The sequence below is a fragment of the Leptonychotes weddellii genome, chromosome 2 (assembly GCF_054177405.1).
Source record: "Leptonychotes weddellii isolate Sample4059 chromosome 2, ASM5417740v2, whole genome shotgun sequence".
Classification (NCBI taxonomy): Eukaryota; Metazoa; Chordata; class Mammalia; order Carnivora; family Phocidae; genus Leptonychotes; species Leptonychotes weddellii.
In genome coordinates this window covers 36,975,679-36,992,296 of record NC_138370.1, presented here as the reverse complement: position 1 = coordinate 36,992,296, position 16,618 = coordinate 36,975,679, and the positions used below count along the sequence as shown (strand labels likewise).

At 49.0% G+C, this 16,618-nt stretch overlaps 1 protein-coding gene across 4 annotated transcripts in view; it reads left to right on the top strand.

Moving 5' to 3' along the window:
* The window catches only part of PEBP4 (phosphatidylethanolamine binding protein 4), a 252,133-nt gene that overhangs the window by 154,296 nt on the left and 81,219 nt on the right, over positions 1–16,618 (top strand). For all 4 annotated transcript variants that reach the window (XM_081810224.1, XM_081810222.1, XM_081810217.1 and 1 more), the window contains exon 4: positions 192–290. In XM_081810224.1, the coding sequence (XP_081666350.1) occupies positions 192–290 (99 nt within the window). The remainder of the gene's footprint in view (positions 1–191; positions 291–16,618) is intronic.

Here is a 16,618-nt window from a genome sequence, read left to right as displayed (position 1 = left end):
CATTTCTCTGCAAGTAAACATGTGACACAAGAGGAATGTCACGAGAACAAAGATGGACTGGGTAGGAAGCTACAGGGGTCGGCCCGCCATTCTCGGCTGCAGTAGAGATAAAAGGAGAGACTGCACCGTGCAGTTTTCCTCTCAGAATTCTAGTCACGATGCTACATTTCTTTCTGGTGAATGTGTTACAGGGCGCAACCTACATCCTGGTGATGGTGGATCCAGATGCCCCGAGCAGGTCTTCACCCAAAGCTCAATTCTGGAGACACTGGCTGGTAACAGATATAAAGGTAAGCAGGCCAGAAGGCACTTTCTGATTCATTTGGGGTTATAGCTGGAGGATGACTGTTCTGTGCGGTTCTCGGCTTTCACTCAGGAGGGCTGGGGACTCTGAAGAGCAAGGACTTCCGTGTCAGGTTGCCCCTTGCCTCCAGCTGTCACAGCCCCTTCCAAGTTCTCTAACAATTCCAAAAAACATCCAGGATCGGTGGTGCACAGGTAAATGGACTCTCAGGATAAACCGGGTGGGGAGAGCCCCAATTTGTCGTGTTTGCTGATTTCTGTAATGTAAATACTTCCATCATGGCCAATTTTGAGTTCCTGATGATTTAAACGATTAACTCACAAATTTTCTGAAAATTTAACAATAGCCTCCAGCGCACCACCACAAGGAGCCTGGATTCGAAGGCACGGGGGTGATTTTGTGCAGTCCGGGGGGCAGAGCTGGCCAGGGCGGGTCCTGCAGGAGCTCCTCCTCCTGATGGGCTGAGGGGCACAGGGAAGGCCTGGTGATGTCCTTTCCTTTGTACAGAAACAAGCGGCCTCCCCTCATCTGTGTCCCTTTGCCATCACATAATAGTGAAGGAGCCTGGCTCATCCCTTCTGGAGTAGGTCTGAGGAACACAAGTCTGATGCATTGTTAACGGGCATTATGTGGGGGAAGAAAAAAGGTTCTATTCCCAAACAAGTTTTGGAGACTCCAGGTTGCACTGTATTAATCCCATTCCTCACTGAAGGATTTTTTAGAGCTTTTAATATTCTAATGTGCACTATATAGTATGCATTTATTTTCCAACCTCATTTGACTATTGAATCTTGTGCTCATAATCGCCTGGCCGCACACTCTGGGAAATTCCACGCTAGCTTCAGCTATCCGTGCGTCTGCGCTGAGAGAGCTCGCGGATGGCCTTCGCATAGTGTGCAAAGGCATCAAGCCGTAAGATAGTGGGAATCCAGAACTAGAAAGACTAAGTCTGGATCTAGGTTTGGCCGGTCCCCAAACCAATGATCACCATTAAGTTGCCCGGAGTCCCTCTGGGTGTTTCATGTTTATCTGTAAGATAGGAACCATGTTACCTCCTCTGCGTGGTTGTCATGATAATCCAATGAGAGAGCATCCTGAGAGCACTTTGGAAACCATAGTACCACAAGTGTAAGGAGTCTGTGTTTTTCCTTCTACTGCTATGGGTCAGAGGAAGGGGTATCAGTGTGAACTAGCCACTGATGCTCCTGAGCAAGGCAGAGGCTCTCACAACCCCTAGACTGGGGGGCTTGGGGAGGAAGCTACCCTGTCAACCAACCCCTGCCCAGTGACCACAGGCCCTTCACAGGATGCTCAGGTCGGCAGCCCAACCTCAGAGGCAGTGCTGGCTACAGAGGGCCTTGGAAAGGGCTCCCTCCAGGGAAGCTTCTGGCAGTGGCTTCTTGGACAGTGCGTGAGGGAAAGCAGGGGCATTGTTCAACACCCTTCCCGACCAAGCACTCCTCGGCCTGGTGAAGAGCCTTGGAAACACCATAAACATGCAAAGGGGCAGATCTGGGGGATTTTCATGCCATCAGGGCAGGGAGAGGGCTGAGAGCACCAAAGGGAAAGATACTGGATCCTGCCCCAATCTAGAGCCTTGCCATTTTCTGTACTTGGGATTCCCTGGCCGTCACAAGGGGGCGAAGCTCTCAAGAAAGGAGTATTGCTCTGGACGTCACATACCAGGCTGTCCATAAGAGGGTTCTATGGGGCAGTTCTGAGGCACACTTCAGAAACTGTGGTGGGTGGAGTCATTTCAGCATCGAGGGCATCTTGGGGCCCTGAGGCTGCCTCTCTTCCAAGCCTGAAGCCCCCCGCCCCGCCCATCCCCTCACCCCAGCATGCACTCGGGACAGTGCCTCTCACAGATGCTTCACGGCACACACATGGGCTCTCAGCAGCCCAGCTGAGAAGCAGAGCGGGTGGCAGGTGCCAGGTGCCAGGTGCCAGGTGGCCCGCAAGACTGCTAAGCCGCAGAGCTTAGCAGGGCCACCTGCCCGGCTGTGGCCCTCAGCCTTGCCGCTCAGACCGGAGGAGGCTTGGCTTTCAGGCACATTTTCACCCCCTTTCCCTGATCCAAGGGTCCAGCAGGAAGCGGCAGCTCTCCTCAGCTATATCCACTCAGCCTGCCCACCAGCCCCCGCATTCTTCCAGCTGCATGGCCAATATAAAAACCAGGCTCGTTTAGGTCTCAGGCTGTGGACCTTGGCCAAAAAAAGGGAAGCCTCTCATCAAACCCAGCAGTACTTCCTTTGTGTTGGCGTTAGCTGTGGCTGAGTAGGTCTCAGACATTAGAGCGTGTTCAAATCCGCGGGTGAACGTGTCAAAATGCAAATGCCCAGGCACCACTTCCATCAGTGTGGAGCAAATGAGTCTCCAGAAGGGAGTTGAGCCAACTGAAGGAAGACCACGGAGCTCAGCGTTGGAATGCCTTGGTCATTGCTGTCGTCTCCCAACTGTGGAGCAATTTTCAAGTGACAATCACTTCTGACACTTCCTTTTGAGCCCCATAATCGCTTTGTGACGTAGTCATTATCCCCATTTCAGAGGTGGGAAAGCGAAGCCTAGAGGGGCTGGCTGATGCAGTCTCTTAGCTAGAGGGTCATGGAGCTGGGTCTTCAGCCCAAGCCCCCAAGCTCCAGATTGCACACCCTACCACGTGGTCGGACCACACGGTCTGGTTCACACCCCGTCTCAGCCAGCCACTCCGCTGTGGCAAGAGGCATCCCACCGTGCCCTCTCTGTCAGATGGGAAGCAGAGTCTCTGTGGGTCACCTACCATTCCAGGGCTCTCCTTCTCGTTCCCTCTTATGGATAGATGCTGCTAGGGAACCTCCCCAGGGAATGCTATGTTGGGCAATCAAATATACCTGGGAAGAATTTCGAACCCCTCTGTAATTTTAACCCTTGATATGTTAGGTTAAGAGTAAACCCTACCTAGTATCGCTACCCTCAGCAGTCAGTGGCCTCGACAGTAAGGCACACCATAAAGTCACAGCAGAGGTAGAGTGACGATAGCCCTGTGATTTGCAGTGGCCATGGAGGTGGAACCCAGGCTGTGATATTAGGGGCCCAGGTCTAATTGGGTGGTGGGCGGAACCACGGCCATGGGAGCCCCTCAGTAGGGACAATTTAGGGGCCATCTGTCTGGGTTGAAACAGCAGTCAGTTCTTAGGAATACAGGGAACATCTGCAGCCCCCTGCCCCAAAGGGAGGCCGACAGGAGTCTACTATTGAGTGGGATAAAGCTCTGGAGAAAGGAAACCTGTACAAAAACTAGAGAGAAGTCCACCAGTAGGAACCAGGCGTTCATGGTACCCTTCGTTGGCTGAATTCAACAAATATGGATTGACCATTGTCTGCAAGTGTAAACCAAGGACTCTGGAGCCGGACGACTGGGTTCAAATCCGAATCCACCAGTATAGCTATGTGACCTTGGGGGGCAAGATACTCAACTTGCATTTCAATATGCTCCCTTGAAAAGTGGGGCTAATCAGTAGTGCCTGCCTCACACTGTTGTTATGAAGTTCAAATGAGTTCTTTTAAGTAAAACGCTTAGAACAGTACTCAGAGCGCATAGTAAGCTGTATATAATTGCTGGCTGTAACATTATCCTTATTGTTCCTAAGTCAGGCACTGCACTGGCCCTGGGGTTGCAGATGCGCACACAACAGGGCGAATCTTTGCCTTCCAAGGGCTTCTGTTCTGGTGAGGCAGAGGAAGAGGCTGCAGCACAGGGCTGGGATTACAGGGGCACCAGGGGCTCTCCCAGGGCAGAACTTCCCACAGAGGTGGGTTCCTATCAGCTCAGGGGCAGGACGAGGCTTCAGTCCCCAATGCTGGCCAGACCTCGGCAGGCAGGGACTCCTAGGTAAAGCATGCTGTCCTTCTCCGCCCCCTCTTTGAAAAACCTCTAATTGAACAAAAGAGATTTCGAACAGAGCATTGACAACTAACATCTCGCTCCCCTCAGTGCCATGTCCTCCTCGGCTTTTTCTTTAAGATATTTTTCAGTTCTGATTCAATCTAACTAATAATCTTCGTGCTAAAGCCTAATTAAGATATCAATTAATTTGCATCATTCATTTCAGAAGAAAAGCTTATTGGTTCATCTTCTATTTGTCTCTGAAATTAGTGCTCAGAGCTTTTCATGCAGATATTTTCATTAGACTTTTTATTGTTAATGGGAATATTGAACACAGGAAGATGGTATATTAATACCTTCCACAAAGAATATCATGATTGGTGACAAAGAACAATTAAGGAGACAAGAGTACCTTTTTTCTTCCAAAAAAGAAAATCTTCCTAGAAACCGTCAATGATTCTAAAATTTGCCCTGAATATCTTTTTTGTTTTAAGAAAGAAAGCAAAACGGCAAGTTCGTGTTTCCCTTTCATTCAGTGCCCTCAACCTTTGGCAGCTGTAAGCGCAACCAATTCTGGGTGGAATTAAAAGGACCTCTAAGAGTCCATTATTCTGTCTACTTTTCTATAAGGGTTGAATTTTTCCATAATGAGAGGTTGTTTCTTAAAGGACCCCTCAGTGTGTTAGGTGAATAAGATAAATGGGAAACCAAATAAACAGGGCAAGGATCTTAGCCCCTTACTTTCCAGTGATGCGGTTAGCACACATCGGGACACTTGCTTGAATGATCGGTTCCACTCCTGAGTGATCTCAGGAAAGTTACTTGACCTCTCTGAGACTGCGGCTTCTCTGTAAAACCGACACAAATCCTTACCCTTCAGGGTTGCGACAGGAAAAGGAAATTATATATGCAAAAAAGGGGAAGACTCCCTAGAGAGAGGCTCTATAGAAAACGGCAAATTTATCCTGTTCCTAACCAACTGAGCAGCAGATCCTGTAGAAATTTAAATATACTGTGCGTGACGTGTGTGTGTGTGTGTGTGTGTGTGTGTAATACTGGAATATTATATATATCCTGATATTGTATATACTATGCAATATATATATATTCCAATTTCAATATCTATGCTCAGAAGCAAGCAAATGATAACAAACAGAAGAATAAACAATCTTTATCAAGACCACAAGTTCAGATGAAGAGATCAAACCAAGGAAATGGGATTAATTAATTAATTTCTTTATTTAGACCTGTATTTTTAGTTTTTCTGCTCTTTGCGCACTTGTCCATACATGCTTTGCCCTATACTGTGAGGGTCCATTAATTTAGGTAATGAACACCAGCAAGGCTCCCTAAAGACCTACAGGCCTTTGGTGGTGGGGACAGTGCAGGGGGGCCCTGGTTGTAGATCAGACTTGTACAAGGCCACCCTGAAGGGGCAGACACCAGGCCTGTACTTTTGGGTCAGATGAACCAGGGGAGGCTCCAGGCTCTGGCACTTTCACATGGGAAGTTCTGAGCCTCAGTTTCTTCATCATGAAAATGGGCATGATAATAATATCTCTTTCCCGGTGTTCAAGGAGATTAAGGCTCCTGACTCTGAACAGAACAGTAGGACCTTGGTAAATGTGATCCTCTCCCCTACAACCCCCAACTTGGAGATCTGACCACAGCAGCCACTTACAATTGAGCAACTTCCCTTAGGCTCTTGGACTCATGCTTTGCAATTCGAGACAATGACACAAGCCTGCCAGTAGAAACAGTTCATCCTTCTTGCCTTTCAAGTCCAGGTGGGTTCAGGCCCAGCCTGGAGGACCTGAACTGACCAGGACCTGCTTTCATGGAGGCATTGGTAGTTGGAGCAAGGGGATGGGCCCCCTCATTTGGCCTTTGGGAATTGCCCTGTGCCCCCTTGGACCAGACCACAGCCAGGGCAGAGGGCTGGTCTGCCAGGGCCAGTGAGGCCTGCAGTGTGCTCCCCCCCCCCCCCCCCGCCCATCAGGACTGCACGTCTTCCTGGACATTTTCCCTCTTGTCTTTTTAACGCAAGCCAGCGCCCGCTTGCCATTTTCTTATCACACACAGTCCCCACCTTGCTGTCATTGTCCCACCCCAGAGATGCCTTCGTTCCCATTCAAAATAATTTAAATAAAATGTTGCTACAAAGTGGAATATTATCTTTTGATGAATGTTTTTAAAGCCCTTTAGGTTTTCATGGTAATTTGCGGTGTAAAATTATTTGGAGATAAGAGCCAAATTAGCTCTCGTATGCTGAGGTCGCTGTGTCCTGTTATCCATGTGAGCAGTGTTTAAATATAATCAGCCCTCAGACTAATGCAGCATAATTGTTCATTTGAAATAGCTTTTTTTACTCCATTCAATGAGTCATTAAAATATTCAAGGGATAATGCAGTGAATTGGAAATGAATTTATCATATTATCCCATACGTACTGTAGTGCTTCAGGTAACTAAGGAGAAAGAGAGAGAGAGAGAGAATGAATATGATGTGTACAAGCAGGAAAGGGGCCAGGATAGACAGGAACATGGTCAACAAAGCTTTTTAGTTGGTTTATGGAAACTATGTATAGAGAGGCTGACCAGGAGGGTGGGGAAAAAAAAGGAAAGTGCTGTTCTTCGAAGAGCTTGTGCGTGCGCACTCTCTCTCTCTCTCTCTCTCCCTCTCTCTCTCTCTCTCTCTCTCCCTCCCTCTCAGCACTCTGAGAGTCTGTGCTCCACCACAGCTCCACTGTTAACTTATTTTTATCAAATATGTTTATATCAGAAAGTCGTTATGGAAACCAATTCTGCCATCCAGGAGAATTCCTGGATCAGGCAGAAAATTCTCCCTCTCTCTCTCTCTCTTTCTCTCTCTCCCCCCATCCTCTCTCGCCCCCCCAACCCTATCACACACACACACACACACACACACACACACACACACACACACCCATGGACTCCCCCAAAAGGAACAGCACAGCCTTGTCCACCCAATTCTAAACTCATCTCTGATGGGGACAGAGGGTGGCTCCCCTCCATGGCCACGCTCTAAAATGGATAAGACGGAGACAGACACCCTGCCCAGACACAAGGAACCTGGGCTTGTCACTGTCCACTGGCCTCGGGCCCCCACCCCTGAGCACATGTGCTTCGGAAGAGACAAAGGAAGGGCTGGTGGCAGCATGTTCGAGGGATCCTTCGTTGATTTCAGGAGAGTTCTGTTAATGTGCACTGGTCATACCACACCTGGAAGAGTTTCCTGTTCTGGCCACAGTATTTTAAGAAAGATCATGAGCAGCATGAGGAAAGCAACCAGAACAGCAAAGCTGTATAAACACTATGTCAAGTGAGCAGGACCTGAAAGAGGTAGGGATGGCTAGCCTGCTGGAACAGGACAGGAAGACATAACAACTGTCTTTAAAAATTCTTTGAAGATTTCCTTAAAAATGTGAAGAAATCTAATTGGAAAACAAGGGTGATCCTGCTGTGCTCCACTGGGCAGAATTAGAACCAATGGGTGAAATTTACATGGTAGTAAATTTTGGCTCCATAGAAGAAAGAACTTTCTAAGAATTTGAACTGCCTAAGCATTGAGCATATACTCCACAGAGGAGGGAGCTTCTTATCACTGAAAGTACTTACTCATGGGTGACCCAGGGAATTCCCCCAGTGCGTGGAAGGCTGGAGCAGATGACTTGTTGGATGTTTCCACCTGCGTATGTCCTCTCCTGGCTAGAAACACTCTTCTTATAGCTTATATTCATGTAACATATTAACAACAGCAGTAATAATTAAAGAAGGAAGGGGGCGCCTGGGTGGCTCAGTCAGTTAAGCATCCTACTCTTGGTTTTGGCTCAGGTCATGAACTCAGGGTCATGGGATGGAGCCCCGTGTCGAGCTCTGCGCTGGGCATGGAGCCTGCTTGAGATTCTTTCTCTCCATCTCCCTCTGCCCGTCCCCCCCATGCTCACTCGCTCTCTCTCAAAAAATAAATAAATAAATAAAAGAAGGAAGAATAGAAAGAGAAGAGAAAAAAAGAAAATCCAGAAAAAACACTTGCTCACTTAGCATGTGGTTTGGGGCACTGTGCTTTACATGAATATCTCATTTAGTCTTAACAAAAGCCCTAAGAGGAAGGGAATAAAGACAAGGAAAAGAAGGCCTCGAGGGATCGAGCTACTGGCCCAAGATCTCACAGCTACTAAGTGGCTGATTGGGATTTGAATCCAGAGCCTAGACATGTAATCACGACACCATATTGCCTCTCCAGAGTTGGGGTGGGTGCTACACCCACGGTCGGGCCTGGTCCATGTGACAGCTTCCATCGGTGCCAGGTGTGGCCGCTAAGAGTGCTCGTGTGGGAGCTGTTGTTTGAGCTTTCCGGCCCTCTACCGTTTGCCTCTGCCTTGGCTGCACCCGCAGCCAGAGCACGGCCCCGACTCTGGACCTTGGAGCGCAGCACACACCCAGGAGGTCGATCCTCTGACTTACTGGGAAGCAAATTATTTACATGCCCGAGTCTGTCCCTTCATCTGTGAAAGGACACTAACATCAACCTTGCAGGAACACTGTGAAGACTCAATGAGATAAAATGTGTTCCGCACCAGCAACACAGCGCCTGCCATTTGGTAGGTGCCGCTTACATGCGGGATCTCCCCTGCTTCCCTCTGGAGCACCCTCAGTCCTCTGCAGGAAGCTTAGAAAGTCAAGGGCGGACAGCGCTCCCAAGAGGTCGGGTACGGCCTGGTCAGGAGAATTCACTGGTTACCAGTGAAAAGAGCTTGAGGGAAAAAGGCAATTCAGGCATAGGATTTAACAGTGAAGTGTTGGGACCAGCTACTTAGCCGGCACTGTGCTCAGCACTATGGCCATTAAATAGTAATAATAGATGATAGACAGATAGAAAGATAGGTTTTTGATAAATAAATGTTAGAAGAATTAAAAATGTGATTTTTTTCTGCTACTCAGTAGGAAATAGAGAGTAGAACTCAGGGGGTATGGTGTCAACTCTAACTGGGCTCTTGAGACTCAGCTATAAAAGGGCAGAGCATTTTCCCCTTGGCAACGAGGCAACTACTCCTCCTTCAAGGCTCAGCTCCTGATACCTTCAGCTTTGTCCTTCTTCGCTTTGTTATTATTTATCGGTCTCTTCTCCTGACTAGACCATGAGTTCCCGGAGAGTAGAATTGTATCTTATTATATATCCCTAGCACTTAGCAGGGTGCCCTGAACATAGAAGACCCTTAGTAGATGTTGGTTCAATCGATTAATGAAGGCATGAAAGCATGAATAAGAGAATGAAGGGAGGAAGGCTGGATGGATGGGTGGATGGATAATGGTTGGGTAGGAGGAAGATGGATATGATAACTGCACAGTGGAGATAGAAGTTGAGCTGGGCCTTCAATTATGAGCAGGCCTGGAAAAGTCAGAGGATACCAGAGCCTGCATTCCAAGAATGCAGCAGAATAACTAAACGTGGGATGCCTGGGTGGCTCAGTCAGTTAAGCGTCTGCCTCCAGCTCAGGTCATGATCCCCGGACCCTGGGATGGTGCCCTGCATTAGGCCCTCTGCTTAGCGGGGAGCCTGCTTCTTCCTCTGCCTGCCACTCCCCCTGCTTGTGCTCTCTTTCTCTCTTTCTCTGATAAATAAATAAATAAATAAAATCTTAAAAAAAAAATAAACACTCAGACATTTAAATGGAGTAGGAAAAAAGAAGAATCATAAACATAAACGTAAAAGCCAAGACAGCTGAGTTAATTAAAGCCCTTATCACTTCTCTCTAGATTATTACTGTAAAAGTCTACTAATTTGTCCCCCTCCTACAATCTCAGCCCCTCCAAAGGTATCTGTTTTTCGAAAACCAAAATATGATCATGTTACTCCCCTAGTTGAAGCCCTGCAGTGACTCCTCAGTTTCTCAGGACAGAGTCCTATCTAGCCAGCGTGTTATTCAAGGCCTCTGAGGCTCTGGTCCGCCTGCCCCACCAGCCCCCATGGTGCTCCTGCTGAATTGTTTGTGGAATCTCACACCTTCTGTGTGTCTCAGGCCTCTAGGGACCATGCTTGCTGTGTCCTCTCTCCCTAGGAAGCCTTTCTGCAATCTGCAAAAGCTTACTTGCCTTGCATGAGCTAATATCTCATTAGCTAAGACCTTCAAAGTCCTTAGATTTATGGTCACAAAGTCATTTCCAGAAATAGGATAGGAAAATGTAAATTCCTGAATTTAGGTTACCAAGTGTGGTATCAGTCCACATCAAAATTCAATACCGATTTAACGAATAGATGGTCTGAGACAGCATAGAAAACAGTGAACCCTGGGAGTCAGCATAGGTTCACTAAAAACAAGTCACACCTCCCCACTCAGATTTCTTTGTTGATCAAAACACTGCTCCAGTGGAACAGGAGGAGGTCCACGACCAAGGCATTAGACCAAGTCAATCTTGGTAACCTTGTCGGCAAGGAAGAGAAATATGGCTTTGATGACTATTGTGTTGGGTGGGCTTGTGGCTTGTTAGCAATTCCTGAAGAGTGTTGACTAATCACTGCCACCCAGAAAGGTGGTCCCTGGTGACACACCATGGGACTCTTGCAAGGGCCCCACCTTGCTTGATATCTTAATAGATAGCATGCTCACCAGATTTGTAGATCCCACAAAGTTTCAAGGAATTGCTGGTATGATGGCTGACACGAGACAGTTAATTTTAGCGAATTGGAAGGATGGGCCTACATTGAAAGACTTAAATTTAACAGGGGTTAATCTGAAGGTTCTATATTTAGGTTCTAAATCAATTGCACAAGTACAAAACGTGGAAGATCTGGCATGGCAGGAGTTCATGAGGAAAAAGGATCAAAGGAGTTTTAGTTAATTTTTAAGCTAATCTTAAGCTAATAATAGAATGTGAAACCATAATGCAGGAATTAAGAACGTTAATGTAATCTTAGATCACGTCGTTGGAAGTAAAGCCTTTTAGATCATTGAAGATTGTAATTTCCCTTTACTGCATCAGTCAGACTACCTCTGTTAACTCATTCATTCATTCACCCATTCATTCATTCAGCTTAAGTTCAGCATATCTTAGACAATAGTTTTCATTCAGGTGCTGCAGATCAAAAGTTTATAAAGTCAAATCCCTTCCAGGGAAGAGCAACCTGTTTGGTGAGAGGAGCAGAGGAGTAAATCAATGACTACATACAGTACAGAGTGAAAGTGTCGGGGTGGAGTTAGGTCCCAGGAACCTGGGAGGAAAGAAGGTGGGCTCCACAGAGGAGGTGACTCTTTTAGCAGAATAGAAATTGGGCAGGTGAACAGTGAGGAAAGGGCATATAGGCAGAGGAAGTAGTAGGAGCGAAGGTCCTAGGACAGGAACAGTCTGGGTGGGTTCCAGGAACAGGAAGAAGGCCAGTGCAGCTGGAACAGAGTGATCAAAGGGAAATGCACAGAAGATGAGCAATGAGGGAGGGTCTTATCCTTGACCACTCCCTGGTTAAAATCACCTGGGAGGCTGTGGTCAGACCAGCTAGATCAGAACCCCCGGAAACAGAGCCCAGGCACCATTTCTGTTAAGATTTCCCAGGTGATACAAATGTCCATCTGGGTGGAGGAGGGGGAAATTGGAGTCACTAGTCAAGGAGTATAAAGGTTCAGTGACACAGAATGAGTAAGTTCTAGAGATTAATACTGTACACTTAAAAATTTGTTAAGAGGGTAAATCTCATGTTGAGTGTTCTCAACACAGTTTTTTTCCAACACAATTTAAAAAAAAAAAAAAGAAAAAAGAAAATTGAAGGAAAAACGATGTGCATCTGGGATTGAGAATTATTGTCACAGGGCTTTGTGTCCTGCCCTGGACAGGGAGTTTGGCACATGGCTATTGGAGGGCTTTAAAAAGAGGATGAAAACTGCTTTGTGTCTTTTTAATTTTTACTTATTTAAGCAATCTCTACACCCAACATGGCGCTCAAACCCACAACCCTGAGATCAAGAGCTGCATGCTCTTCTGACTGAGCCAGCCAGGCACTCCTGCTTTGTGTCTTTTTTTTTTTTTTTAAGATTTTATTTATTTATTTGAGAGAGGGAGAGAGCACAGAGGCAGAGGGAGAAGCAGGCTCCCCACTGAGCAGGGAGCCCAATGCGGGGCTCGATCCCAGGACTCTGGGATCATGACCTGAGCCGACCGAAGGCAGACGTTTAACCGATTCAGCCACCCAGGCACTCTCTGCTTTGTGTCTTTAAAAGATCACTCTGACTGCTGTGTAGGGTGGCAGCAGGGTGGCCACAAGAGGCCATTTCACTCCTTTGGGAGGGATGAGGGTGGCTTGTACCAAGGTGATGGCAGTAGGCATAGAGAGGACATGACTGGGGTCTATTTGAGGTTAAGAGTCTATTGGACTTGCCAGTGGATTAGACATGGTGGGTGAAGGATGGTCCAAGGATGGCGCCTAGATGAGGGGCCTGAGCAAACGGCAGCGCCATTTACTGAAATGGCAAATGCTGGAGGATGGGCACGTTGGCGTGCAAGGCAGGGCGGAGAGCGGGTGGGTGGGGATCTGAAATTCTGTCTCAGACAGTTAATTCTGTGATGCTCTTTAGGTCTCCACTGGAGATTTCAAGTAGGGGACTGAAATGAGGCCGGAAGTCAGGGGAGATGCCAGGAGAGCAAGCCTGACTTTGGGATACATTCAGGGTGTTTGTAGCCACGGGGCCTTTTAAGGCTGTCTCTTTTTTTTTTTTTTTTAATTTTTTATTGTTATGTTAATCACCATACATTACATCATTAGTTTTAGATGTAGTGTTCCATGATTCATTGTCTGTGCATAACACCCAGTGCTCCTTGCAGAACGTGCCCTCTTTAATACCCATCACCAGGCTAACCCATCCTCCCACCCCCCTCCCCTCTAGAACCCTCAGTTTGTTTTTCAGAGTCCATCGTCTCTCATGGTTCGTCTTCCCCTTCCCCCCCTTCGTTCTTCCCCTCCTGCTATCTTCTTTTTTTTAAGGCTGTCTCTTGAGGAAGGGGATGAGTAAGTTGTCTTTGGAGGTGTTCAAGAAGAAGCCGTCTGCCAGGGACTGGGCAAAAGGTTGGGCAAAGTGGCTCCAGGCCACTGCCTCCAGCTTTCAGCTGCTGGGATTTTATAAAAGAGCCTGACACCAGCCTCCCTAGAGCCGAGCGCAGAGAGGCAGTGAGGCCAGGGCTGCGGAAGCGCCTTGGAGGCCGTGAGAAGTTGGTTCTATGTAGCAGGATGCTGTGTGACTCTTGGAGAGGAGCTTGGGACTCGGAGACCGGTGTGCTGGGCTCCTTGCTAGGTGGATGACACTGCTCCGGGTCTGCCCCTCCGTGGGTCTCTGTTGTCTTGCCTGCAAATGAGCAGGTTAGGTAGATTTGCACCATCACATCCAGCTCTGAGAGTCTAATTCCATACTTGATCCTCTAATCGGCAGCCCCCGACCTTTCTTTCTGCCAAAACGTTGTTTGTATGCACAACGCACACCCCTGGGTCTCTGAACACGTCCAAGAAGCTGCAAGTTCCGCGCCGTTCCCTGTGTGCTTGCTCTCCTGTCAGCAAAGTGTTTCAGGTGCTAGAGAGAGTGGCATTGGAGGGAGGGCATGGAAGCTGCTCCGGCTTATTGTTAAAGGTAAATCATTTGCTGCGGCTTTATGATTAGCAACGCCTGCCTTGGAACCTACTTCCCTCGTGATTTTCAACCCACAGCTGGAACTGGTGTCAGGACCAACATGTTGCAAATCTCAGTGACAGACCTTAGAGGACTAGAGTGGGCCAGGGAGCAGGGCAAGGCCTGCACAGCTCTAGTTCAGGAGGAAGGTAGCTGCAGCCTGCCACATCAGCTGGAGGAAGACAAGCCTGTGGCAGGAGCCCTGCTGTGGGCGGCCACAGGAATCCAGCCATGCCAGAGTGAGCAATAGGCCTTGAGTAGTGGGCAGTAGGATGGGTGGGGGGGGGGTGGTCCCGGTGTTCCTCGTGCTCTCCTGCCAGCCTCAGCCCAGAAAGACATGGTGGAGTCGGTGTGGGGAGATCAGAGACCAAGGGGCAGGAGAGAGCAACCCTGCCACCCCACCACCCCCTGCCACCCCACCACCCCCTGCCACCCCACCACCCCCTGCCACCCCACCCTACCCAGCCACCCCATCCCCACCCCCAGCAGTGAGCTGTGTTGCCTCCCAGAAAGATGAGGAGGAGAAAACCACAGTCCAGAGCACTCTGGAAGAATCGGGGACTCCGCTTGGGTATAGGGGAGGGGCTACAGGGAGGGACTTAAATAGGGTGGAAGGACAGACCTCCAGAGCTCCTTGGGCTGCTGCCCTGTCAAGCCCTTGGCTAAGAATTAGCTCTTTCCTTTCAAAGAGGGTGGAAGTCACTGTTTTCTTGTCTCAGTTGATGAACAGATTCTGGGTGGCAGGAGTCACCATAGAAACAGGTGCTATCTTAAGCAAATGAGCCTTATTAACCTTAAGAGTGGTGGAGTTTTCACAAGATTGCACATATAGGGTAGGAGGAGAGCTGGGTTTGGTTGGGGGAGGGCCCCAGTGCTGGGGAGCCGTGCTGCAGTGTGTGTGTGTGTGTGTGGATGTGTGTGTGTGGATGCGTGTGCGTGGATGCGTGTGTGCATGTGCTTTTGTAAAACCATTTCTCAGGGAGTGAGCTCATGTTCTGCCTTTTCCCTAAGAAATACACACATCCCCCAAAGAAACTTTGATCTCCTTGGGAACTGGCCTCCAGGTAGCAGAGGTCAAGAGCCCAGCCTCCAGCCCTACCTCTTTCTCCCGCTGCTGTTTCCAGACCCTGGATCTACTGCATGTCAGGAACAGGTGCCCTCCCTGAGGACCTGGCCCCCCGCTAGCAGGGACCTCTGCCCCAGGAGGCAGTGTGGTGCAGTGGGAGAAGCAGGTGGACCTGGGTCCGTATGGCTGCTCTGTGATTCTGAACCAATGACCTGCCTCCGTGAGCCCCAATCTGTAAAAGGCAGAAACACAGGGCTTATGTGAGGCTCAAATGAGATGATGTATACGGATGTGGGGTGTCCCGCAGCCCTCCCCCCGTGAGGAAGGGGGTCTTTCCTCTCAAACACAGCTGTGACCTCACATAGATTTTCCAAACCAAGGTATTTTACCACAGCATTATCCCATCATACAGATTTCCACTTGTACCTGCTGTGCTAGGTCCTGGGGGAGGACAAAGAGCCTGCCCCCAGAGGATTACCATCACTGGGGGTCAGGAGAAAGACTTAAGAACTAAGGACCACCACCAGGAAGTACTGAATCAGGTAGAGAGAAGAGCTACAGCAGCTCAAAAGGCGTGGGCAGGGAGAGGGTAGGAAAGGGAGGTGACCAGGGCTCTGACAGCCAGGTAGGGCTGGGATGGGCGGGAGGAGATGGCCAAGAAAGGGGGACATATATTCATCTTTGAGGCAAAGTCGGCCAAATTCTGGACTGCTCCCACATTGTGAAGGGTAAACAATGAGCTGGCACTCTCCCACAGAATCTGGGAGTTGTGCATCTTGGCTCCAAGAAGTAAGTCTGCTGCCCTCTGCAGCCCCACCTTGGGCAGGACAGTCAACCCTCCCCAGCCTGGCTCCAATTCTGGGAAGTAACCCTGAACTATTATCCCAGGGGCTCTGAGGACTAGTCCCATGAGGTCCTGCCATGTGTACCCTGCAGCCTGAAGTGCTGTTTGTCCCAGGAGGAAAGATGAAACCAGCCTGGCCTGGGAGGGCACAGCACTAGGGCACCTTTATTTTCCTTTGCCATGAGGAGTAAAGGGTCTCAAAACATGCCTGAAGCTGGGACGGGGTTGGCCTCATGGCTTATGGACCATTCCCTCCCTCAGAGATTCTAGATCTCTAGAGCTGGAAGGGCCCTTGGATTTATATGTTCCTAATCCTCCATTTTACCAATGAAGAAACTGAGGCCCAAGGTCATCTGAGCTTATGGTGCAGGGCATGGACCAGAATTGAGTCCTACTGCTCTTTCCTCTCACTGCCCCGAGCTTGCTGAATGAAAGAGGCCACTGACTGGCACATGCCCTGCAGGTCTGGGGCACTCCCTCGGTAGCTGACTGCATCCCCAGAGAAGGAGAAAGGGACCGTCCTCCCTGGGCTGCTCAGGTCTCACCTCCTCTCCCTCTCCAAATCGAAATTTGGCATTTCATGAGCTCCACCTGGTGCCAGCCGAGGCCTGCAATTATAGAGGTTCTGGGAAAGTTCTCCCAGTCCACCAATCCCTGTCTCCCAAACTCTCTCCCCACTGGCTTTAGAGACGCTCAAAATTCCCTAATGGCAGGGAAAGCGTTGGGCTCCTGTTGAAGGCAAGGCTGGAAGGGCTGCTTACTAGGGGAGAGGTCACAGATTGGTTTAAGCCCCAAACTCGAAGCGGCAATAAACCGTGCTGGAGTCTTGGCTGGGCCCCTTGGAGCAAACCAGAGCACAAGGCCACTGGG